At 47.4% G+C, this 26,747-nt stretch overlaps 1 protein-coding gene across 1 annotated transcript; it reads left to right on the top strand.

The window, feature by feature from the left end:
* The first annotated feature begins 3,840 nt into the window (after positions 1-3,840).
* On the top strand, positions 3,841-25,669 carry LOC541971 (DNA methyl transferase 106). The gene is given in 11 exon segments (NM_001111624.1): positions 3,841-4,022; positions 4,159-4,196; positions 4,289-4,402; positions 5,278-5,374; positions 5,502-5,548; positions 6,147-6,263; positions 6,351-6,444; positions 9,742-9,839; positions 23,701-23,800; positions 23,883-23,959; positions 24,437-25,669. Coding segments are annotated over 10 exon segments (1,980 nt in total). The 5' UTR covers positions 3,841-4,022; positions 4,159-4,193.
* The last annotated feature ends 1,078 nt before the right edge of the window (positions 25,670-26,747 follow it).

The following is a 26,747-nucleotide window of genomic DNA, read 5'->3' as shown; positions in this document are numbered from 1 at the left end:
GTCGGCGTGGCGATGTGGCCAAGGTTGCTTCTCGGTGAAGACTGGGCCTCGGGCGAGCTGACATTGTGCCCGTTGTTGGAGGGGGGGCCCTCGGACGAGACGTAGGTTCTCCGGGGTCGGCTTCCCTTGCCCGAGGCTAGGCTCGGGCGAGGCACGATCGTGTCCCTTGAATGGACCGATCCTTAATTTAATCGCACCCATCAGGCCTTTGCAGCTTTGTGCTGATGGGGGTTACCAGCTGAGATTTAGGGGCCTTGAGGGTACCCCTAATTATGGTCCCCGACAGATTTAAATAAGTAAGAGAGAGAGAGAGAGTTATCTAGTGATCTGAACCGTTGGTTTTGATGTTTGTTAAGTCTGGGTGTAATTTGTTTGGTGAATTCAATGTAGATTATAAGTGTAGGAGTGATTTGGTTAGGTAAGTTTTGCAAAATTTAAACACAGATTATATAGTGGTATATATATATATATATTGTTACATATCTATGTCTACTCTATATCTAGATACGTAGCGAAAGTTACATATCTAAAAAAATATAAAACAACTTATAATTTTGAATGCAAAGAGTATATACTAAACTTTGCAAAAAAAATAATTGACACATTTGCCGATATAGTATAATATTACAAAATCGAACGAATAATTTTTACGCATTGAGATGACATTTAGTTGTTTATGACCAAATATATAAAGTAAGGATATTAATCCCTACTACTTATTAAGGCTGCAAGGTAGTCTGTCATTCTTTATTCCGCCTTTCTCATTCACTCCTCCCCACACAAAACCCACCATTTCCTGTTCTACCACCATACTTGATCGGCTATTCACATTCCCCCCTCTCCGCAAAGCTCGTTCTTATTCCTCATACAACCTACATATAGCTAAAATTTAAAAACAAACAAGGCCTCAAGGGGATTTGAACCCACGACCCCTCAAAAAATATATAAAGTAAGGATATTAATCCCTACTACTTATTAAGGCTGCAAGGTAGTCTGCCATTCTTTGTTCCGTCTTTCCCATTCACTCCTCCTCGCACAAAACCCACCATTCCCTGTTTACCATACCTGATCGGCTATTCACATTTCCCTCTCTCCGCAAAGCTCGTTCTTATTCCCCGTACAACCTATATATAGCTAAAATTTAAAAACAAACAAGGCCTCAAGGGGATTTGAACCCGCAATCCCTCAAAAAATACGAGCAATAGCACCGCTACACCACATGTGTGTTTATGTCTATATTTATGACAGGAAAAACATCTATTACATCTCTCCTTAAGCCCAACTGCTACCCTTGCATAATGCGTAATAGTATATAAGTATCACCGAGATTCTTGAATTATATTTTTTGATGGAAGGAGTATTATTTAAAGAAGAGTCTTACATGCAATTTTTTTTGTTTGATTAATGTTTTCAACTTAAATTCCTTTTTTGCATGCGTGACATTTATTCCACGTAATATTTTTTCCATGGATCTGACTTATGAGTCATTTTTATAAACCAACGCCAAGGATGAATCCATGTTTCTTACTTGAAAACCCCGAACAAACACCACTAGCAGAAGGCGCTCGCATTGGCATCGCTTATCGATGATGAAAAGATGCTTGGCGACTGCGAGTTCGACCTCTGGAAGCAGTCCTACGTGGCCGCATGCGCCGCAGTGTATGATAAGCTCCGGCGCAGCCGCCGCTTGGACGCGGTCCAGAGCGGCTGCACCGCACTGTCCATCATCAAGCAGGGGGACCTCATGGTCGTCGCCAACGTCGGCGACTCTTGGGTTGTTCTTAGCACTGCATCCGACAACAGCACCATCACGCCGTCCAGCTCATCGTCCACCTAAAGCCCAACCTGCCACGTAAGTTGCTACTGACCGGTCATGAATTCTTGTGCGCTGGGACGACGACGTTTGCTGACGTTGTGAGTGTTCTCGAACATAATGTATGTAGAGGAGTAGCGCATCCGGTGGTACAACAGATAGGTGTACTATCTCGCTGATGAGCCCAGGGTGCACTTCGTCTGACAACCCAGCCAAGAGTCATCGGTACTCGCCATGTCGCGCGCGTTCAACGACTACTATATCAAGAACTGTGGCGTCATCTCGGCGCCAGAGGTGACGCAGAGGAGAACCGACAGCAATGACCAGCTCAACATCCTCGCCACCGTCGGGGTAGCTTTTGTGCCGGCCTGCCTTTAATTCTCTTCGCAAACACACACTTGCCTTTTTGTTTAAGCAAGCACGTATGTGAGTGCGTGCTTGATGACTGACGATGTACGAGGAAACTTCTTCCGGTAGGTGTGGGACGTGCTGTCCAATGATGAAACCGTGGCATATATCGAAGTCTGCATGATACTGATGGTTGCAATGTAGTGGTAAAATAGCTAGATTAAAATAACAAAATTTATGTATAGCCAGATCACAAATGGATTATGAAACATTTTCTCATAACACTATAACACATATTTTATATATAAGTTATCATAGTATTATATGTTCCCGTTGTAACGCACGGGCATTCACCTAGTAATACATAAGATTAGGTGTATCATCAGCTTGAGATAAAAAAATATAAATTTATAATAAATATATTTTGTCATATAAATAATAATATTATTTTTATAAAAAATCTTAAACTCCTGAGAAAAGTGACATATATGTTTTTGGACGGATGCTATACTGTTTTTATTCTATACGTATTTTGAAGTTTGACCGCAACAATAAGAAGGAAAAATAAAAAAAAAATGGCTTCACCAGAAATCGATCTAGAGACCCTGCGCATGTGAATGTTGGACGACTGTACGGATGACAACGAGGATTTCTCCATCGGGAATGGCTTTCCATCCTCGTCCCCGCGGGAAGGAAAATTTCCTGTCCCCGTCCTTACGAACGTTTACGGGGGGAGCTTTTTCTTCTATCTCCGTCTTCGGGGAATTTATCCCCGTGAGGAACCCCGCGGGAAATCTGTTTATGTTAGAAGTACAATATTTGAAGATAAATTTAAATTGATTATAACAAATTAATACAAATTTAACAAACAAGATTGAAAATTACAATAGACATCTACTTTAGAGTTTCGTTTGCTATTTTATAACATGTCATTGCATTGAGTTTTTATTATAATTTTAACAAATGAATTGACTAACTTGAATAAAAAAAAGTTTCGTGGGGGCGGGTACACGGGGACGGTTCCCCATCCCCGTCTCCGCGAACCCGATGAGAATTAAATTTCTCCTATTTAGATCTCCGCGGGATTAAATTAGTCCCATATCCGTTCCATAATAAGGGAATTCCCCACGGGAATCAGGGATCGGGTCCCCATTGCCATCTCTAGACGACGGTGGTGGCAGTTTCCTGTGCTTGGGCGTTTGAGGGGTGGGCATTGTTGGCCATGTGAGTGATTGAGAGAAAAAAAAATAGAAAAAGGGATCTAGAAGGTTCAATGTGATAGATATGGAATTTTTTTATGTATAAGAGCTAGTTTGGTAAACCCAATTTTTTAAGGGATTTCTATTTTCCTAAGAGAAATTAGTTCATTTTGCTATAGAAAAATAGAAATTCTTTGGGAAATTGAGGTTCACAAACTAGCCCTAAAAATAACACATCTCACCAGGTTATTTGTTAGGTAGATTTGCATTAATTTTAACTGGCATTTTGTTAGGGCCTTAGGGGTATATATATATATTATATTTGATGATATGATAAATACCTATGTATATAAATTTAAAGCAAAAATGTGTTTTAATATAGTTTTTTGAAATATAAAAAAGGGAATCTCGGTAAAACAAAAACAAATACAAAGGAGTGGAGTGATACTCTACGTGCAGCCGAACAAAGCCGCGGGCGCTGCTGTTGCGTTTTGTTCCCACTACCGTCCGCCACAGCCTACGCACCTTGCCGGCTCGCGGGGGTTTTGCCGTGCGCCTTCTCCCTCCTCCTCGCTCGCGGCGACGACCGGGGGACCGCAGCCACCGTACGCCAGGTGCGCAGGTCTTCTTTGGGCCCGTCGCCGGCGACGAGCACCCACCAGGTAAGCCCAACAACTTCGCCTCTCCTGCCTCAAACCAGCCGTATTCGAATCCGATCTGATTACATGCGTAGTGTACATGTCCTAGCATTTTTGCCTACTAGCTTCTGCCTGATTTTTGATTTTCCGTGTCTCGAAGGGGCGTCCGAGTCTGGAATCCTATCTGATCGGAAAATGGTGATGGCAACAGTCTGCTCCGCACCGTCTGCATGCCTGTGTTTCTTAACTGTGTACGGCAAGCTTACTCGTCGCGTCCTTGGTGAATGCAGGTTAAGGTCGAAGATCAGGCCGAGGACGGCGGCGCAGATGCTGATGCCAGGGGTCTCAGGGAGTCTGCTCTGGATCCGCTGCCTGTCTCGGTGCATGCCAGCTTGAAGGAGGAGGTGATGTGCCCCTCCACAGCTAGTTCCTGTAGGATGTGGTTTTTGTTGCAGATGCAGAAACTTATCGAGACGTGCTCCTAGTCAGGGAATGATGTAAAAATTTCTGCAGTTGGGTGCCAGTTGCTAGGTGCTAGCTGTGCTCAAGTTATGCATTGATGTTTCAAGTAAATGAAGTTTAGTCGTTACCATGTCTGGGCATCATCAAATCTATTTTTTATCTGGAAATTTTCTTTTATTTGTCAAACACCCCCTTAGAATTAAAATAGGATTTTTTGGGGACTAAAGTTTAGGAGGATGACATAGGGTGTTTGGTTTGAGGAATGAGTTGTCCATCATCTTCTCACTCATTTTTTTTTGTTTGGTTTGTGGAATAGAATGAGTTGATCCATCACCACCTCATTCCTCACCACCTCATTCCTCATAGCTAGTTAGTTAGTACTAATATGAGTAATTGGTCATCCCACCAAATTTGAGGAATGAACCCGTGATGCACCACCTCATTTTGGATGGAGTGATTCCTCAAAGCAAACACACCATAAAGGAACCAAACACCCCCCCTTAGACAATGTGGTGCTTAAGGGTTCGTTTCCAATTTCGGAAAATCAATGTAATGCGATGTCCTAGTGCTAAGCCAGAGTCACCAAAATGGATTATTTTGTTCCAAATGTGGTACTTAAAAGATTTCGGATTGCTATTTAACACCACTGAAGCATAGTTAGTTTTTGTTTATCTGGTTAGTGAATGTTAGGAAGTAACTAGAATGCTAGCCATTAAATTGCATACGGATAGACATTATAGTTTCACCAAATATGGTTATCTTGGTGCATCAATTCTGTTTTGGTAAAGTCAGGATACTGATATTTTGCGCACCACAGGAAGGTCAACCAAGTTCTTCATCTGGTAAACTAAGATCACAGTTTATTGGAATGGGGTTTTCATCCAAGCTGGTAGACAAGGTTCTCCAGAGACATGGTATTCTACGACACGTTGATAATTTTTTTGCAATGTGTATAGTGATGTGAAATAATCTCCAAAGTCAAAGTCCTATGAACATTGCCTTGTACTCCATGAATAAATAATTACGTATAAATCCATGCAGGTGATGATGATTCTAACACAATTTTGGAATCTCTTCTGTCCTATTCTGTAAGTGCTTTGCCAATTTCATTGTCTAGTCGATGTTGCTGGCGATGATCAGCGTCTAACTTTAAACTTAACTCTTGCATCTTGGAAATGTTTTGTTCATTACGTAGCTATGGTCCACCTAATTATATTTTGTTAATTATACCCTGCATTATTGATTCCTTGTTACTTCATCCATATTAAATTCTTGATAGTTGCTGGCTTCATATCAGAAGATACCATGGCACTTGTGTTTTAGATAGCGGAGGTGAACCAATTGTTCTGCATAAGTAATTACCTTGTTACATCTCATCCGTTACACAACTCTGCCATATGAAAGAACAGATATAAGTCCAGTTAGATCTCATTATCCACTGTGACCCTTTATACTTTTTTTTTGAAGTTTCCATAGCTATTCCATCATTTCCTACACTTTTGCTAATTACTACTTAACTTTAAGAACCTTGAAATAATTGGAATGCTGTTTTACTTAGATGGAGTTGGCACCCTATGAAGGAACTGATCTGTAGATTTTATTTGCATCCCCATGATAACCCGTTATTGTGTCATGTGCATTGAGAAAGAGAAATAGGGTATAGTAAGAATCTCCTTTATGTTATAGGACCTTCAGCAGTCTGGATCAGAGTCATCAGATTCTTTCGGAAGTTTTTTTGATAATGATAATGAAGAGAACAATTCTCCTTCAGAGTCTAGGAAAGGAATCTACCAAGACATCAAGGTGATCTCTTAGCAGAAGATGTTAATAGTTATCTTACCTATTTAAAATCTTTTGAACCAATCTTAATAAACATCTCACTATCTTCAGCCAGAGCTTGATTCTTTCTCAGAGAAGTGGTCATTTTTACTCAGAACAATGAACTTTTCACAACAAGAAGTTGATTTAGCCTTCAAGCAACTAGGTACATACACTTCTGCGCAGTTGACAAATTTGTTATTGAGTGTTCAGATTGCGCACTGTTAGTTTGTTTTATGTAATTTTTTCCAACAACTATACTGCACTATTGCCCTTGTAGACCCAAACAGTACTGATTGAAAAACAACAACAATAATAACAAAGTCTTTCAGTCCCAAGCAAATTGGGGTAGGGGTAGGCTAGAGTTGAAATCCAACATGAGCCCCTAGTCACTGTCAATAGTTGCTTTCCAAATTCCAAGCACTCCTGTCCAAACATAAATCTCTAGGTACCGTATATCCCAACCTTTCAAATATCTTTTTTATTGCCCTCCATGTCAACTTTGGTCTTCCTCTACCTCTCCTCACATTATTATATTGACTTAGGACTCCACAATGCACTGGTGCCATTGAAGGTATCCTTTGGTCATAGCCAAACCACCTCAACCAATGTTGGACAAGCTTTTTTTCAATTGGTGCTACCACTAGATGGTCATGAATATCATTGTTCCAAACTTGGTCCATCTTGTGTGACCACAAATCCAGTGCAACATATACATTTCTACAACACTCAGTTGTTGAATATGTCGTCTTTTAGTTGGCCAACATAACATTCTACTCCATACAACATAGCGGGTCTAATCGCCGTTCTATAAAACTTGTCTTTTAGCTTTTGTGGCACCCCTTGTCATAGAGAATGTTAGATGCTTGGCGCTACTTCATCCATCCAACTTTGGTTCTATGGCTAACATTTGCACCAATATCTCCAATGTTTAACTAAGATGATCCTATCTGCTTGCCTTCGCACCTCCACCACACCATCCTTGCCTTGAGGCTCTTATCAATCAAAGCTTCTACTCCATTTCTATTTGGAATAATCCCTGTATACTAAAGCTTGAAGCTAGTATTTTCCACCTTCGCCTTCTGTCCCTTTCATTTAGCCTCTTGGACGCACAAGATATTTACATGTCTCCTAACCACTGTATCAACTCTCTTAACTTAACCGTAAGGCACCCTACATTACAACCACCTAAACGGATCCTAGTTGGCTAGACTAGCTTCCTTACCGTTCACACCCACTGAGCCAGGTGTGAAGACCCTTGCTCATTTTTCACCACACCGGGCGCTGGTGTGGCGTGCTACTGAGTGTGCGACGATTCGATCCTTGCTCACTTGACAGCGTGCCCAGTACTGATTGAAACCTTAAAAAATATGTACTCCTTCCATTCCAAATTATAAGTCACTTTGACTTTTATATATATATATAGATTTTGCTAGATACATAGCAAAATTGATGTACCAAACAAAAGGCCAAAGCGACTTTAGTTTGGAACGGAGGGAGTATTTGATATGTCTGTTGATTGGATGCAGGCAACGACAACAGCAGGATAGATTGGCTTCTTTGATCTATTTTCTCCGTACTATATTTTAACCTAGACTCAACTGCATTTATAGACTAGGCTCCTAGCAAAACCTACTAACAAATCTTATCCAAGTAACTAATCAATCCTATCTGCTAACAAACCTGAGCATCATCAACATAGCCTTTTAGTTCCAAGCAAGTTGGGGTAGGCTAGAGTTGAAACCCAACAAGATGTCACCAAAAGGAGAAAGAGAGAGAAAGGGGAGGGGAAAAGCTTTTGAGAGCACTAAAAGAAAAAAGGCCTAATCACGGTTCAGGCACGTGGATAGCTTCTTTCCAAGCACTTCTATCCAAACACAACTCCATTGGGATATTCCATTCCTTCAAGCCCCTTTTGATTGCCTCCTCCCATGTCAAGTTTGGTCGACCTCTACCTCTCTTCACATTATTGTCCCGTCTTATGATGCCTCTATGCACCAGTGCCTCTGGGGGTCTCCGGTGGACATGCCCAAACCATCTCAATCGGTGTTGAATAAGCTTTTCTTCAATTGACGCTACTCCTAGCCGATCATGTATGTCATCATTTGTCACTCGGTCCAATCTTGTGTGCCCACATATCCAACGCAACATACGCATCTTTGTGACACTTAGTTGTTGGATATGTCGTCTCTTAGTAGGCCAACACTCAGCCCCATATAACATAGCAGGCCTAATAGCTGTCCTGTAGAACTTGCCTTTCAACTTCTGTGGCACTCTCTTGTCGCATAGGACTCCCGATGTTTGACGCCATTTCATCCACCCCGCTTTGATTCTATGGCTAACATCTTCATCAATATCACCATCTCTCTGTAGCATCGATCCCAAATAACGGAAGGTGTCCTTCTTTGGTACTACCTGGCCTCCCAAACATACATCTCCATCCTCACTAATTGTAGTACCAAAGTCACATCTCATATAATCGGTTTTGGTTCTGCTAATTCTAAATCCTTTTGGCTCTAGGGTCTGACGCCATAACTCTAGCTTTCTATTTACTCCTTCCCGGCTTTCATCTACTAGAACTACATCGTCAGCGAAAAGCATACACCAAGGGATATCTCCTTGTATATCCCTCGTGACCTCATTTATCACTAAGGCAAATAGATAAGGGCTCAAAGTTGAACCTTGATGTAGTCCTATATTAATCGGAAAAACATTTGTATCACCATCAGTTGTTCGGATGCTAGTCACAACCTTGTCATACATGTCCTTGATGAGCGTAACATACTTTCTTGGGACTTTATGCTTATCCAATGGCCACCACATGCGATTCCTAGGTATTTTATCATAGGCCTTTTCCAAGTTGATAAAAACCATGTGCAAGTCCTTCTGCTCCTTATATCCATGACCTGCCTTATTAAGAAAATTGCTTCCATGGTTGATCTTCGAAGGAGTCATTCAATTGGATGTCCATAGTCTCATTCTCACCATTGAAAAGATTGTCAAAATACCTCTTCAACCTCTGTTTGATGTCTTGTCCTTTCACCAAGAGTTGATCCATCTCATCCTTAATGCATTTAACTTGGTTGAAGTCCCTCGTTTTGCTTTCTCGAATCCTAGCTATCTTATAGACATCTTTCTCCCCTTCCTTTGAACTTAGTCTTCAGTAAAGATCATCAATTCATCATAGGCTCGACCCTTTACCTCGCTCACAGCTCGCTTTGCAGTCTTCTTTGCCACCTTATACCTCTCTATGTTGACCGCGCTCCTATGTTAAGGATGAGATCATATGTAGCTGAATTACCCCACAACCTGAGCAAACTAAGAAAATAATCTCTTGTTCCCTAAGCTGCTGCTGCAGAACTGGTGGCCCTGTGTCTTTGTCCAGAGCCCCCACTGCCATTACAGAAAATGGACATGTTCCAGTATGCAATACAATAATGCTTCATAATATGCTTAATTTCAGGTGATGAAGCGCCATTAGAACAGCTCGTTGACTTCATTGTCAGTGCTCAATCAGGAGTACCCTCTGGAGGACTGCAAACTGGTGACGCTACAAATGAGGTTTATCCTGTTGCCTGTTTGTTTAATTCTATGTAGTTTATGTAGCTGAATTACCCCACAACAAGTGAGGTAGTTATTACAAAAGTCTTCTACTTATGGCTTTGCAATCTAAAGCAATATTATTTGTAACATGTATCACTCTGCAACATCTTTGTGGTGCAAATTGTGGTTACTTATTAGTTTGAGGGTAGAACATTGCTTTGTCAATTCTGAATTGGTTGTTCCATTTTGTACTCTGCCAGTCTGCCATGATGTTTCTTGAAGGACTATATTTCATACATCCCCCTTTTGAACATCTTGTCCCCTGTTTCACAGTTTTCTTTCTTGTTCTCCCAGCATTTTTTAGACTTACCGTGCCCGAACCGTGATTAGGCCTTTTTCCTTTTAGTGCTCTCAAAAGCTTTTCCCTCCCCTTTCTTTCTCTTTCCCCTTTTGGCGATATCTTGTTGGGTTTCAACTCTAGCCTACCCCAACTTGCTTGGGACTAAAAGGCTATGTTGATGTTGACCGTGTTCATCTCAACACTTGGTAGACCTAGCTCATTGTTGTTAAGGTATAATAGTCGAGGGGATTAATGTAATCTCCTAGTCTAGGGTTTATGTCATGTGCGGTCGCACATATACGCGCTGCAGGCGTGTGCGCGATGTTTGCCGCGCCACGGAACGCACCGCGCGCGAGCTGGAACAGCAAGGCAATGGATAAGTAGAAAGTTGGGATTAGTTGCCTTGGTTACCTAGAATTTAGGAGTGATTAGCTCCAGATTAGTTACCTTGTTGGTTACCTAGAATTTAGGAGTGATTAGCTCCTTGCGGTTCAGATTTGGGCCTATATATTGTATTCGGTTGGATGAGGAAAGTAAGCAGAAATTACTACCAATCTAATCTCTCCTCTCTCTCAAGTCGGCGCCTAGGGGGAATAACCCAGGCATCAACCCGGGCGACGGCGTGGGGGAATAACCTTGCCGGCGACCACGGAACGCGACTACGATCTCTGTAGCCGCGGTCCAGTTACCCTCGGACCGGAGGTCCTTGACAACTTGGTATCACGAGTTCGGCGATCCTTGTCATCTGTGTCAACCAGCAACACCACCACCCCATCCTCACCGCCCTCTTCCACAGCCTCGACGGCCATGGGAGACCAACCCACTATCGCGGATGTTATGAAAAAGCTCCTGGACATGTCCGCCGAGATGATGGCCTTGAAGGTAGACATGGAGGGCATGAAGGAGAGGACCGCCTCGTCCTCAGCAAATGGCGGCGACCGCACTGAGGGCCATCGTGATTTCGATCGCCCGCCCAAGTTCCACAAGATCGACTTCCCCCGCTACGACGGCAAGACCGGGCCATGCTCTTCATCAACAAGTGTGAGTCGTATTTCCAGCAGCAGCGTACCATGGCGGAGGAACGCGTGTGGATGGCGTCGTACAACATGGAAGATGTCGCATAGCTGTGGTACATCCAGCTCCAAGAAGACGAGGGCACGCCTCCATGGGGGCGCTTTAGGGAGCTCCTCAATCTGAGGTTTGGCCCACCCCTGCGAGCAGCACCCTTGTTCGAATTGACGGAATGCCGGCGCACCGGGACTGTGGAAGAATACGACAATCGCTTCCAGACCCTGCTGCCCCGCGTGGGTCGTTTAGACGAGGCGCAGCGCGTCCAACTCTTCACAGGCGGGCTCTTGCCGCCACTAAGCCACGCCGTGCGCATCCACAACCCGGCAACGCTCGCGACAACAATGAGTTTGGCGCGCCAGGTCGAGCTGATGGAACTCGACAAGATGGCCCACGCGTCGGCACGGGTCGGACCGCGCGCTCCACCAACTGCCCCGGGCCCCAGACCGGCCCCGGCGCTCCTGGCGGCCCCAGCGCTGCCCGCGCTCCCTGCGCCGCTGGGGCAATAGCTGCTGGCCCTGCCCGTTCCCCCCGTACGCGGGGCACTGGCACCGGCGAAATGCCTCACTCCCGACGAACAGGCGGAGTGCCGCCGCCTTGGCCTATGCTACAACGGCAACGAGCCGTACTCACGGGGCCACAACCGAGTGTGTCAGCACATCTTCTACATCGGCGGCATGGAGATCGCTGACGACGTGCCTGCAGTCGGAGACGCGGCCACGACCAATCAGGACGCACCGGTGTTCTCCCTCCGTGCGGTAGCCGGTATGCCCATCTGCAACACAATGCAGGTCCGCGTCATCGTGGGCGCTGCTGCTTTCATCGCCCTCCTCGACACCGACTCAACTCACAATTTCATCGCGCCGAGGATGCTGCGCGCCGCACGGGTCTCGCCGTCCACGCCGACCCACGCCTCACCGCCACGGTCACCAATGACGAGCAGATTTCTTGCCCCGGCGTGCTTCGTCAGGCCCCCATCTCCATCGCCGGGGAGGAGTTCCGCGTTGACCTCTACATCATGCCACTGGCGGGATACGATCTAGTTCTGGGTACCCAGTGGATGGTCACCCTGGGACCAATCGTGTGGGACTTCACTGCCCGCACCATGGCGTTCACGCGCCGCGACCGCGTGGTCTGCTGGACGGAAGTGGGTGCGCCAGGCCCCTCTACTCGTCGTCTGCTCGTCGCCTGCAAGCCTCCTGGAGGAGCTCCTGTCTGCATTCGCGGGCACCTTCGCCGAGCCGTCGGGCCTTCCACCGCAGCGCGCTCGCGACCACAACATCGTCCTCAAGCTGGGCGCGCTGCCGGTGGTCGTTCATCCCTATCGTTACCCAGCGGCGCACAAATACGAGCTAGAGAGGCAGTGCACCGCCATGATCTAGCAGGGAATCGTCCGTCGCAGCAACTCCGCGTTCTCATCGCCGGTCCTCCTCGTTAAGAAACCGGATGGGTCGTGGCGCTTCTGCGTCCATTACCGGGCACTCAACGCGCTAACGGTCAAGGACGCCTTTCCGATCCCGGTGGTCGATGAGTTGTTGGACGAGCTGAATGGGGCATGCTTCTCCACCAAGCTCGACCTCCGCTCCGGCTACCACCAGGTCCGCATGCGGCAGGCTGACATCCACAAGACCGCATTCCGAACGCATGACGGCCTCTACGAGTTCTTCGTCATGGCGTTCGGGTTGTGTAATGCGTCGGCCACGTTCCAGGCCCTAATGAATGACGTCCTGCGGCCGTTTCTCCGTCGTTTCATGCTGGTATTTTTCGACGACATTTTGATCTACAGCAAGTCATGGGCAGACCACCTGCGACACCTTCGTGCGGTATTCAGCGAGCTCCAGCAGCACCAGCTCTTCCTCAAGCGCACTAAGTGTGCGTTCGCGGCTCCGGCGGTCGCCTACCTCGGCCACGTTGTCTCCGCAGCCGGAGTGGCCATGGACCCGGCCAAGGTGCAGGTCGTGCGGGACTGGCCACGTCCTCGGACCGCGCGGGCTGTTCGCGGTTTCCTCGGCTTGGCAGGCTACTACTGCAAGTTCGTGCAGAACTACAGCGTCATCGCCGCGCTACTCACCGCCCTTTCTTAGGGATGAAAACGGGACGGGTACTCGGAACGGGTATCGGATACGGGTACCAAAACGGGACGTAATTTCGGATACGGATACGGGTATTTTGTTTGTCGGGACGGATACGGGTATTACCCGGATATTGAACCTCGGATACGGGTAGGATACATAATCACTAATAGCCGGTCAGTACCCGAAAATCCCGGGTTGGATACGGGTACCCGGAATTCGGGTACCCGTTTTTTCTTTTTCTGCATAATATAGTTATAAAATCATAACTTTTACATATGAAATCGGATGAAGATAAAGTTTATATGAAAATTGTAGAGCTTGAAGAGATCTATGACTTTGAAATACATCAATTTTTTGTTTAAACAATATTTTAATGATTTAATTGTATTTTGATGATTTTCTATGACAAGAAATTAATAATACATAAATAGCCTCAGAAAATCGTGAAATTTTACGGAGATACAACATATATCCATATGTAACCATAAAAAATGTTTGGATCATAAGATCTATAAGATGCCCACGTTTCTTTCCTTTCACTTTCACTTATTTGTATGAGTTACATGTGAAATTAGTGTAGTATCCAAGTTTCAACATAATCAGTACTTCACTTTATCATTTTCATACGAGGACTTGAGTTATCTTCATATAAAATGTTTATTAGTTTTTGTAACTTATTTGCAATTTTTAGTGAAACTAGAATATTTATGAATTTTAAATATTGCGGTGTTGGTTCTACAATGTCCTTGTGATAAGCAACTTTGAACTGCATGATGTCAATTTTACCAGTTTCCTTTCTTACATCTGATCTATCATATACATGATTATGTATTGCTTAACTTATGGATGGTTGGACAATTAATATCATCGGATGAACTACCCGACAATTATTCGGTACCTACCCGAATAGTATCCGTTATCCGTTTCTTACCCGTCCGGATTATTACCCGGTCCCGTCCTGTATCCGTCCCGAATCTTAACTACCCGTATCCGGTCCCGTATCCGAGAGAAATACATTAGGGTAGGATACGGGATGACCCTGTATCCGGCTGTATCCGTCCCGTTTTCATCCCTAGCCCTTCTCAAGAAAGAGGGGTTCTCCTGGTCGGAAGCGGTTGAGGCCGCGTTTGTCGCACTCAAAGATGCGGTGACTTCGGCACCCGTCCTCGCAATGCCGGACTTCGCCAAGGTGTTCACCGTCGAGTGCGACACCTCCACTTACGGCTTCGGCGCCGTCCTGGTTCAGGAGGGGCACCCGATTGCCTTCTTCAGCCGCCCTGTCGCGCCTCGTCACCATGCCCTCGCTGCATATGAGCGCGAGCTCATAGGGCTCGTTTAGGCCGTTCGACATTGGCGGCCATACTTGTGGGGTCGGCGCTTCATCGTCAAAACCGACCACTACAGCCTGAAGTATCTTCTCGATCAGCGCCTCGCGACCATCCCTCAGCACCATTGGGTTGGTAAGCTGCTCGGATTTGATTTCACGGTGGAGTATAGGTCTGGCGCCACCAACATCGTGGCTGATGCCCTGTCCAGATGGGACACGGCCACGGCTGGGCTGCTGGCCATCTCAGCCCCCCGGTTTGACTTCATCGACCGACTCCGGCAAACCCAGGCGACGGACCCCAGCTTGCTCGCCATCCTCGACGAAATCCGCGCCGGTACCCGCACCGCGCCTTGGGCTGTGCGTGAACGTGATGGCATGGTGGTCTTCGAGGGGCGTCTATTCATCTCGCCGTTCTCGCCGCTTCTACAAGAAATCATCACCACGATCCACGAAGACGGCCACGAGGGTGTCCACCGCACGCTGCACCGTATCCGACACGACTTCCACTTGCCTAGCATGTGTCGCCTGGTCTAGGACTTCGTCCGCTCGTGCGCGACATGCCAGCGGTACAAGTCCGAACACTTGCACCTCGCCGGACTACTACAACCGCTGCCAGTGCCCTCCATCGTCTAGGCCGACATCGCCATGGACTTTGTCGAAGCGCTTCCCCGCGTGCACGGGAAGACGACCATCCTCTCCATCGTCGACCGCTTCAGCAAGTCTGCCTCCACGGGATTCCACAGTCCATCGTCTCCGACCGGGACCCCGTCTTCACGTCGACATTTTGGAGCGAGCTCATGCGCCTCTCAGGCACCAAGCTCCTCATGTCATCGGCGTTCCACCCGCAGACGGATGGCCAGACGGAGGCGGCAAACAGGGTCATCATCATGTACCTCAGGTGTTTCACCGGCGATCGCCATTGGCAATGGTTGCGTTGGCTCCCCTGGGCAGAGTATACATATAACACCGCCTACCAGTCGTCCCTGCAGGAGACGCCATTCCGGGTGGTCTACGACCGCAAACCCCCTACCATCCGATCCTATGAGCCCGGGACACGCGCGTCGCCGCGGTCGCACAAGACATGGAGGCCCGGGAGTCCTTCCTCGCCGACATCCGTTATCGCCTCCATCAGGCTCAAGAGGTGCAGAAGCGCCACTACGATCGGCTTCATCGGCTGGTCGCCTACCAGGTGGGCGAGTGGGTGCTGCTGCGCCTACGCCAACGCCAGGCCGCCTCTCTGCCGCGCACCACTACAGGAAAGCTCAAGCCATGCTACGTCGGTCCCTACCGCATCGTCGAGCTCGTCAACGACGTCGCCGTTCGATTGGAATTGCCACCAGGAGCACAGCTTCATGATGTGTTTCATGTTGGAGTGGTCAAGAGGTTTATTGGCACGCCACCGGCTACGCCTCCCGCCCTGCCCACCATCCTCCATGGCGCGGTGCTGCCCGAACCTGACCGGGTGGTGAACTCATGTCTGGCGCGCGACGTTCGCCAGCTGCTCGTCCATTGGCGCGATGAACCAGCTACCTCGACTACAATGGAAGACCTCAACGATTTCCGAAACCGCTACCCGGACATTCAGCTCGAGGACGAGCTGAATCTTGAGGGGGGGGAGATGTCATGTGCGGTCGCACATATACGCGCCGCAGGCGTGCGCGCGATGTTTGCCGCGCCACGGAACGTGCCGCGCGTGAGCTGGAACAGCAAGGCAATGGATAAGTAGAAAGTTGGGATTAGTTGCCTTGTTGGTTACCTAGAATTTAGGAGTGATTAGCTCCATATTAGTTACCTTGTTGGTTACCTAGAATTTAGGAGTGATTAGCTCCTTGCGGTTCAGATTTGGACCTATATATTGTATTCGGTTGGATGAGGAAAGTAAGCAGAAATTACTACCAATCTAATCTCTCCTCTCTCTCTCTCTCATGTCAGCGCCTAGGGGGAATAACCTAGGCATCAACCTGAGCGACGACGTGGGGGAATAACCCCGCCGGCGACCACAGAACACGACTACGATCTCCGTAGCCGCGGTTCAGTTACCCTCGGACCGGAGGTCCTTGACAGTTTCCCCCTTGAGCGTCTCATGTAATCTCTATAGTTCTCATTGGCCTCAATACAATAATCCAATTTAGCCTGTATTATTTGTAACATGTATCACACCTCTAGGTTTTGTGATCTAGCCACCACCTCATCTTTGCTGCACTCCCCATGAGAAGATCGCCTCTGCTTCTGTTGTAGCTTTGTATATCAACATTTTTTGGTCTTAATGTTATGTGGTGGGCTTTGGACAAACATAAAGTTTCAATGAAGTGTGTTGGACTCATTAAGAACATGTACAACAATGTTGTGACTAATGTTCGAACAAGTCATGGGGACACAAATGACTTCCCAATTAGAATAAGACTACATCAAGGGTCAACTTTGAGCCCTTACTTTTTTTGCCTTGGTGACGGATGAGGTCACAAGGGGTATATAAGGGGATATCCTTTGGTGTATGCCTTTTAAGGAAGATATAGTGCTAATAGATGAAAGTCGGGCAGGAGTAAATAGTAAGGGCTTGTTTGTTTCCATAGTGCTAAAGTTTAGCACATGCTAAAGTTTAGCACCTACTAAACTTTTGCTAAATTTTAGCACTTGAGGGCTGTTTGAATACAAGTGCTAAACTTTAGCACAATACCCTAATCAATGCCTAAACAAGCGACCAACCGGTGGGGGAAGGAGAGAGAAGGGACATTTTGGTGGGGGAGAGAGAGGAGAGAGAAATGGGTCAGGGGACCATTTTTAGCATAGTTTAGCACCTTTGGTGGAGCTAAAGTGCTAAAGGGTGCTAAACTTTAGTGCAACACTTTTAGCCACAAAGAGACAAGAATATTGATGTTAGTTCAAGTAGTGCCTAGGAAGGACGTCTTTAGGTATTTAGAGTCAATGCTACATAGAGACGAGAATATTGATGATGTTAGCCATATAATCAAAGCAGGGTGGATGAAGTGCCATCAAGCATGTGGCGTTCTATATGACAAGAGGGTATCACAGGAGCTAAGAGACAAGTTTTATAGGACGGCGATTCGACCAACTATATTGTATGGCACAGAATCTTGGCCTAAAAAAGACAACATATTTAGTAGATAACTGTTGCGAAAATGTGTATGTTGCGGTTGATTTGTGGCCTTACAAGAAGGGATTGAGTCTAGATTGATTATATACGTGATAGGCTGGGGGAGCACCAATTGAAGAAAAGATTGTTCAACATCGGTTGAGATGGTTTGGACATGTCCATCGGAGACCTCTAGAGGCACCCATGCATAGTGGGATCCTATGGCGCGATAGCAATAGGAAAAGAGGAAGAGGAAGACTGAAGTTAATAAGGAAAGAGGCAATAAATTAAGATTTGAAAGGATGAAATATGCCCAATGTCCTTGAATAGAAGTGCATGGAAAACAACTATCCATGTGCTCGAACATTGACTGATGGGTTTTGTTAGGTTTTAACTCTAGTCTATCCCAACTTGCTTGGGACCAAAATGCTTTATTGTCGTCGTTGTTGTCATCATACTCTTCATCCAGTATGTCATGTGGCAGCATCAAGCCCAGTCTTTCCTCTTCTTCAGCAGTGAGTCATCCTGAGGGCTGAGGTAGATCCCAATCCGGCAGTTGTGCCCTGCTCGTTGTGACTCCTCCCTTGCGGAATCATCTCCACCCACTACGGTCTGTGCACTGCAGATCGATCTTCAGGCAACCATCATGTCCATCGTCGATTCCACCTGGATTTGTCGTGTGCTCTCACCCGTCTGTCTGTGTGGGGCCTCTTCATGCATCGACGGCGGCCTAAATATTGCTCTTCATGCATCGACGATGGCCTGAAGATTGGTCAACGACGCACAGACCGTAGTGGGTGGATATGATTTTGCAGGGGAGGAGTCGCAACAAGCGAGGAATGGCTGTCAGATTTGGATTTACCTCTGGATGACTTGTACTGCTGAAGAAGAGGAAGGACAATGACTTGCTGCTGCTGCATTACGTGCTGGATGAAGAATGCGATGAAGACTAAAAACATTCTAGATCTAGAAAACTGCCTCGAGCAGAGACGATCCTCCTTGGGGAGCACAGTGAAGATGAAGGTGGTGAGTGGTGAATGGATGCCTGTATCACAAAACCTAGAGTTGTGGTACTATGTTACAAATGGGGATTGAATTCGATGATGCATTGAGGCGCAATGGGGATTATATAGAGTACATAAGAGACACATGAGAGAAACCCCTAGACTAGGAGATTACACCAAATACCCTTAAGTATTATACCTTCACAAGTGTCACTCATGTTACTCCTGTTTTGGGTTAGGTTAGGGCTCTCTTATATTTACCTGATTACCCCTATTGTAATGAGCTTGGCCCACCTAACTCTATATAATATACTCCCAACCCTGGATTAAGGTTAGGGTTTCCCACATGCTAACTTGGTGCCAGAGCTAGGTCTTATTTTGCTCCTCTCTCTCCCTCACTCCTAGCCGTCAGCCACCTTCCCTGGACGCCAAGACCTCTCCTCCCAGGCCACAACCCCTCCTCCCGATCACCTTCCCTGGCCTGGCCTCTTAGACCGCCGCCCCTCCTCCCCTCTCGGTCCGCGCCCCATCGTCGTCGTCCGGGCGAGCACTCGACCTCTAGCGTGTCGATTGAGCTACGGATCCCGACCGCCCGCACTCGTCTCTGCTCGCACTCCATGATGCCGGCCTCCTGTGGCCCTATCGTGGATCATCTCTCTACAGCCGTCGGGACGCTCCAACCGATGGCGTGGTTTGTCCATCTTCCCCGCTGCCGGGCGGCTCGCGACCCTGCCACCACCAGCCATCTTCCCCGTTGCCGGCTCAGGCTTCTCCATGGGTGACCGTGGCCCCTTCTCCAGCCTCCCACTTGGTACCAGCAGGCTCTACACGACCACCATCGGCCCCGCTGTTGCCCTACACAGCACCACCACCAGCGGCTACATCTTCTCAGGCTCCGACAACATGGCCTCCCTCGCCGTGGCCGCTGATGAGGGCCTGATCCTCGGTGCGCTCCCTGCTGCCCCCCTTTCTGCTGCCTCGACGGCCCTCTACACCGCCCTCGCAAGCGCGGGCGTGGCGCCTCCCTTTCACTTCCCCAGTATCACCACCGACATCGCCTGGCCACCTCCCCTGCCGCGCCAGCCCCCGAGCCGTTGCGCTGACCCTAACTCCGTCACGGTCCCCGTGCCTCCCTTGGCTCTCTTCTCGCATCCCTTGTCTTCGGCGTCCCCTCCTCCCACCGACTGGGTCGCCGACTCTAGCGCCTCGTTCCACACCACTCCCGACCCAGAGCTGTCGCTTTCCCCCACCCCCATAACCCCACCTTCCCTTCCTTCGTCATTGTCGGCAAATGGGTCGACTCTGCCTGTCACCTCAGTAGGTGACACGGTCCTTCCTGGCACGTTGTACCTCAACAACATCCTTGTTGCCCCCAACATCATCCAGAACCCCCTCTCGGTCCGTCGCTTCACCACTGACAAACGTCGCTCTATGGAGTTTGATCCCTAGGGGCTCACCATACGGGATCTTACCACTCGTGCTGTTGTTGCTCGCTACGACAGTTCCAGCCCCCTATACCCCATTCGCTTCCCCACCCAACCTTCTTTCGCCCATGTTGTCCAACCCTACGTTGTTGCCTCCACTTCCCCAACTTCCACTTGGCACTGTTGTCTTGGCCACCCAGGCCATGACGTCCTCTCTTGACTCTCGACCATTCCTTGCCCTCGCGGCGACACCACCTCGCTTTGCCATACCTATCGGCTTGGGCATCATACTCGCTTACTCTTCTATTCTTCCATATCCCGAGCTACTCACCCCTTCGACCTCATCCACTGTGACCTTTGGACATCCCATGTTCCCATCTACTCCACCTCTCGCTCCTTTCTCTCCCACAGCGTTCAGTTCGACTCTCGTGCCCCTACACTTCCCCTCTGAACGGCCAGGCCAAACGGATTATTTGCACCACCACTAACATGATCTGTTGCATCATATTTTAGGTGTCTCTTCCTGCCAACTATTGGGCAGAGGCCCTGAACACTGCTACCCATCTCCTCAACCGCCTTCCCTCCAAGCCGGTGAGTCACCCCACCCCCACTTCACCCTGTATGGCACAACCCCCTTCTATGCCCACCTTCGTGTTTTTGGTCGTGCATGCTATCCCAACAATTTCGCCACTGCTCCTCACAAATTCTCCCCTCGCTCCACTCGTCTTTTCCTCGGTTACTGCCATGACCACAAGGGGTACTGATGCCTTGATCTCCTCACCCACTGCATCATCTCATTATTCTCTCCTCGACACCGATTGCGTCGATGTTTCTCTTCCGCTGCCCTCTTTCATTCCGCCCATGGCCACGTCGCCTTTGACTGTGCTCCGCATGTCCCCGCTGCCTCTGCCTCTTCCTGTGCCGCCTGCACCACACGCGGCCCCGTTGACCCCTCCCGCGCCCCCGTCGACTCCGCCCGCGCCTAGGGGTGGTAATGGACCGCGATCCAAATGTTTCTTCACAGATTGTTAGGGCCCTAAATTAATTTTAGTTAAAAAATGAACAAGAATAGAGCCTGATCCTAATCCAATCCGATTCTTTAAATTTTATTGTGTAAAATTTAGAGCCCATTGTCATCCCTACCCGCGCCACGACCCCGTCGACCTCGCCTGCGCTACGCGGGACCAGGGGCGACGGCAAGGGGGGCAATGTCCCCCCTAATGCTCTAATTCTATAGGAGCTATTAGTTTTTTAGCTAATTCTCATGTAAATGATGCAAAAAATCCTTCTAACACCCCTAGTCTAATTTGCCCCCCTAATATCATATCCTAGCTTCGCCCCCGGCGCTACCTCGTCGCCCTCACATGCGCCATGTGTGGCCCCGTCACCTGCGTCCCAACCGACACGTTTCGCCGACCACACTCGCGTTTACCACCGCCGCGGGTGGACTGATCCACCGGTCCTACCCACCCCACCGGTTCGTTCCTGTGCTGAGCCGCCGGTGTACCACTCGGTCGCCATTCACCGCGACCCCGGCCACTTCCACCCGATGGTGACGTGTCGCTCGGCCGACATCCTTCTCGTCGGTCGGCTGGTTCTGACGACTGATGCCGCTTCGGCTACCTCCCTGGTTCCCTCCTCCGTTCACGCCGGTCTCGCCGATACCCACTAGCGCCGCGCCATGGAAGAGGAGTAGGCGACCCTAATGGCCAACCACACTTGGGACCTAGTGCCACGTCCATCCGGCACCAACGTGGTCACCGTCAAGTGGATCTTCTGCCATAAGCTCACCTCCGATGGCTCGCTCGACCGCTACAAGGCTCGTTGGGTCCTTTTAGGGCTTCACTCAATGCCTTGGAGTGGACTACGACAAGACCTTTAGCCCCATCGTCAAGTTTCCTACCATTCGAGCTATTCTCTCCCTCACCCTCTCTCGGAATTAGGTGGTCCATCAACTCGACGTCAAGAATGCCTTCCTCCACGACACTCTAACAAAGACGATCTACTGTAGCCAGCTCATCGGCTTTGTCGACTCCGCTCGCCCGGATCTGGTCTACCGGTTGAACCGCTCCCTGTACGGCCTCAAGCAGGTGCCAATGTCTTGGGACAGTCGTTTCACCTCCTACTTGGTCTCACTTGGCTTCGTCGAGACCAAATCTGACACGTCCCTATTCATCCATTGGCACGGGACGACACCGTCTACCTAACGACTTCGTGCTCACGGTGTCTAGGGCTGCCCTTCCTCAGCGCACGATCGTCACCCTTCAGTGTGAGTTTGCGATGAAAAACCTAGGGCCTCTCCACCACTTTTTCGAGATCATCGCAGAGCGGTGGCCTCAGGATCTCTTCCTCCACCAGTGCTAGTACGCCCTCGACATCCTGGAGCGGGCTGTCATGTCCAACTGAAGCCCTGCTCCACGCCTGTCGACACTCAGGCGAAGCTCTTCGTGGACGACGGACCCCCGGTCGCCGACGCGACGGCCTACTGGAGCCTCATCGATGCTCTCCAGTATCTGACATTCTCCCGACTTGACATCACCTACGCCGTTCAGCAGGTGTGCCTTCACATGCACACCTCACAGGAGCCCCACCTCACCGTTCTTAAGCGGATTCTTCGCTACCTCCGAGGCTCCATCGACTATATCCTTCTCCTTCGACCCTCACCGACTTCGGAGCTCGTGGTCTACACCGACGCTGACTAGGCTGGGTGCCTCGACACGTGACGATCCACATCCGGTTATGTCGTGTTCTTGGGCGCTAACCTCGTCTCCTGGGCCTCAAAGCGGCAACCTGTCGTCTCCTGCTCTAGCGTTGAGGACGAGTACTGCTATGGCCAACGACGTGGTCGAGGCCTCCTGGCTCCACCAGCTTCTCCAGGAGCTCCACAACCCCCTCGAGCGCTCCACCCTCGTCTACTGCGACAACGTCAGCGCAGTCTACCTCTCCACCAGTCATGTACTACATCAGCGCACAAAGCATGTGGAGATTGATCTTTACTTCACCCGTGAGTGTGTCGCCACCGGTGATGTTCGCGTTCTCAGCGTCTCGACCACGTCGCAGTTCGATGACATCTTCACTAAGGGGCTATCGTCGAGTGTATTCATTGAGTTTCGCTGCAGTCTCAACATCGGTACATGATAGAGTTGAGACTGCGGGGAGGGGGTGTTAGACTCCTTGTTAGACATCTGTACATGATACCTGATGACCCATATTGTAATGGGCTTGGCTCATCTAACTTCTCTATATAATAATACTCCCAACCCTGGATTAGGGTTAGGGTTTCCCACATTCTAACTACGCAAACTGACATATTTGTTATTTTTCTGCTGTTTCTCCTTCAGTTGGCTGACATCACCATTCCCCCAATTGACTACTCTCGAAACATTTCCAGTTACTATAGCTGATCAATGAATGTTACGTGCTTCCCTTGATTTTCGGTACTCAGGGACAAATGACTGGTGTGGATTTTTGATATAGTAAATATGTGTATTATGGTTGCTATTTCTAAAACTACGTCAATAATTATAAATTAAATGAGAATTTTCAGGGAAAGACTGAATTACTTTATGGTGTGATGGAGAAAACACTTAGCTTGCTTCAGATGGGCTTTACCGAGGAAGAGGTATCATCAGCTATTGACAATTTTGGTAAGCCAACGGTTAAAAGACTCCTGCTCAGTTTTTGATGAGATCCTAGAATGTTTATATTGGTACATGTATACTCTTCCAGACCAGAGAGCAACTGTTCAGGAGCTGGCTGACTCAATTTTGGCAAGGCGAATAGCCAATAGCATTGAGCAGAAAGAGGTAACTGACCAGCATTTTATTCTTACTGCTGTAGGCTTGTAATGGGCATGATAAAGATCATCTCATGCGTGGAATCTTGTCCAAAAATCACATTTTATGGGTCTGTTTGGTTTCCTACCTAAGACGCCACAGATTGCCTAACCTTAGTCACTCGATTTGAAGAACTAAGTTTAGGCAGAAAAGTTAGGCACGTTGTTATGCCTTAGGCACCAAACCAAACAACCCCTATATCATAGCATGGCGCAGAATCTACAGTTGTCTTCCATATTCAAATGATATGGTAACCCATTTGATATTCCTGATATTTCCCTAGATTGTGGCTTGATTTGTTAGAACATGTATCTCTGTAATAATTCATTTCCATGGTCCATGAAACATTGTTCTTTAAAGCAGTTCTTTATAGTGCTATTGAAATTTTGTAACATTCTCTCCGACAAATGCTGTGTTCTAATGTTGGCATCTCATGCTACTATGCAGATAAAAGTTGAATCTGACTTCCTAGACGAGGCAGAAACTGATTATTCTTCATACCAGCCCTCATACTCTGATGTAAGCTATTATGACGATGACAACAACAATACACGGGTTAAAAGGGCTAAGCATATATTTATAGATGACATAGGGGCCTCCAGTAGTCACCTTGGCGATCCATGGTCTATGGGGCAGCGTGCAGGGACAAATGATATGTCTGTTAAGGTAGAACTGGAGGCAATGACACCAGGTCGCCGTGCAAATGTACAAGGTGACCTTGCTAAACCCCCATTTTTCCTATATGGAAATGTGGTTGAGGTTCCAAAAGACACATGGCATCAACTCAAACAATTCTTATATAATGTGGAGCCTGAGTTTGTGAACAGTCAGTCCTTCTCCGCTCTAACTCGAAGGGAAGGTTACATTCACAACCTTCCAGTGGAGAAAAGAAGTGTCGTGGTTCCAAAGTCTCCAATGACTATTGAAGAAGCACTTCCATTCACTCGACAGTGGTGGCCATCATGGGATACAAGAAAACATATCAGTGTTATTACTACAGAGGCTGCAGGGATTGAGCAGACATGTGAAAGATTGGGGGGCATGGTTAGAGAGTCAAGAGGAGTGCTTTCACAAGCAAGACAAATGCAGATTATACACCAGTGCAGGGTTTCAAACCTTATTTGGGTCGGTCGGGACAGGTTAGGCCCTTTGGAGCCTCGTCAAGTGGAAAAGATACTAGGTTACCCTTATAACCACACAAATTTGTTTGAATTAAACCAACCTGATCGACTTGCTGCCATGAAATATGCATTCCAGACTGATACATTGTCATATCTTTTATCAGTCCTGAAAGGTAAGTATCAAGATGGAATAAGAGTGTTATCCATCTACAGTGGCATTGGAGGTGCAGAAGTAGCACTTCATCGTCTAGGCATCCCTTTGAAATGTGTGATATCTGTTGAGGAATCTGAGGTGAATAGAAAAATTCTAAGAAGGTGGTGGTTGAAAACTGAACAAACTGGAGTACTAAGGCAACATGCAGGAATTTGGAAGCTCAAAACACATGTGATTGAAGACTTGGTGAAAGAGTTTGGTGGTTTTGATCTGATTATCGGTGGGAATTATACTTCTTGCAAAGGTGGTACTACAGTAAATACGACAATGGGCATGGATTCGAACCGCTTCTATGAGTATAACCGTGTTGTCAAAAGGGTAAGGACTGCAGTTGGACTCAGTTGAAGAGTCCATCTTTAATGAAGATCGCACGTCTTCATAAAACTAGCCTGTAGGAGGATATAGAATCATCTGATCCGTAAATGTAGGATGCTACAAGTAAACTTTACAAGTCTTGGGACTTGATTATTGCAAGCAATTGACTTATCCTTTATTTTGGTTTGTGTTTGTTGGTCACTTCTAATGTTTGATAATCATTCTGCGTTACTCCTTTCAAAGTTGTGGGTTAAAATCTTTCATTGCTGCCTGTTTGCTTCTACCCAAAATTTTAGTTGATTTCTGTGGATCATTGCAACTCGAACCATCTCAGTTGATGTCACACCTAGATTTAAAGGTAAATCTAGGTGCGAATGAAATGTGTGCTAAGATCAAGTCTCACACATATGATGACTTATGGTATAAAAATGAATATCACATCTTTACTATATAATAAAAGTTTTGTATAAAATAGTTAAATAATTACATCATATGAAGACAACGATACAACAACAATAGTTAACTGGGAGACGACAGTCTAGACCTCTCACAAACTCATGCGGCATCCTTCATACTCCATCTTGTGGTACTTGTTTTTACCTGGAGGAGGTGAGTACAGCAAGAGTGAGCTCACGTATGTTCATTGCTCAACAATTTGTGGTGAATAATGTGCACAAGCTTACTTACGGTATGGCTCATGTGAAATATGTCTTATAAAAGAAGATGGTTAAAGCTGAGCATTGCTTTTAAATTTAGTTAAAATTTTATTAGCAGTTATTAGGTATAAGTAGATACCAACCCAAATAAATAAGAGATCAATATTAATAATAAAACCCGTAATGCAATGCATATGACAAATTAAGTTTAGTTCCATAAATTACTGATGTGAGGGTCCGAGCCACTCATGACTGTGAGAACAGTTGATATACCAGTTTGCCACTCTGTAGAGGTTGCACATCTTTACCCACAAGTCGTGTTATTCATTGCCACGGTCATGAATCCCATACATCTCTACTGAGGAGACGAGGCAAAGTAGCACTACGAGGCCTTTACAAAGTTCTAATAGCTTCAGAAAACCCACTACGGTTTCTGAGAAGGGCGATATAAG

This window comes from Zea mays, chromosome 8 (genome assembly GCF_902167145.1).
Source record: "Zea mays cultivar B73 chromosome 8, Zm-B73-REFERENCE-NAM-5.0, whole genome shotgun sequence".
In the NCBI taxonomy this organism is placed as follows: Eukaryota; Viridiplantae; Streptophyta; class Magnoliopsida; order Poales; family Poaceae; genus Zea; species Zea mays.
Note: the sequence above shows the minus strand (reverse complement) of the source record. Positions and strands in the feature narration are given on the sequence as shown.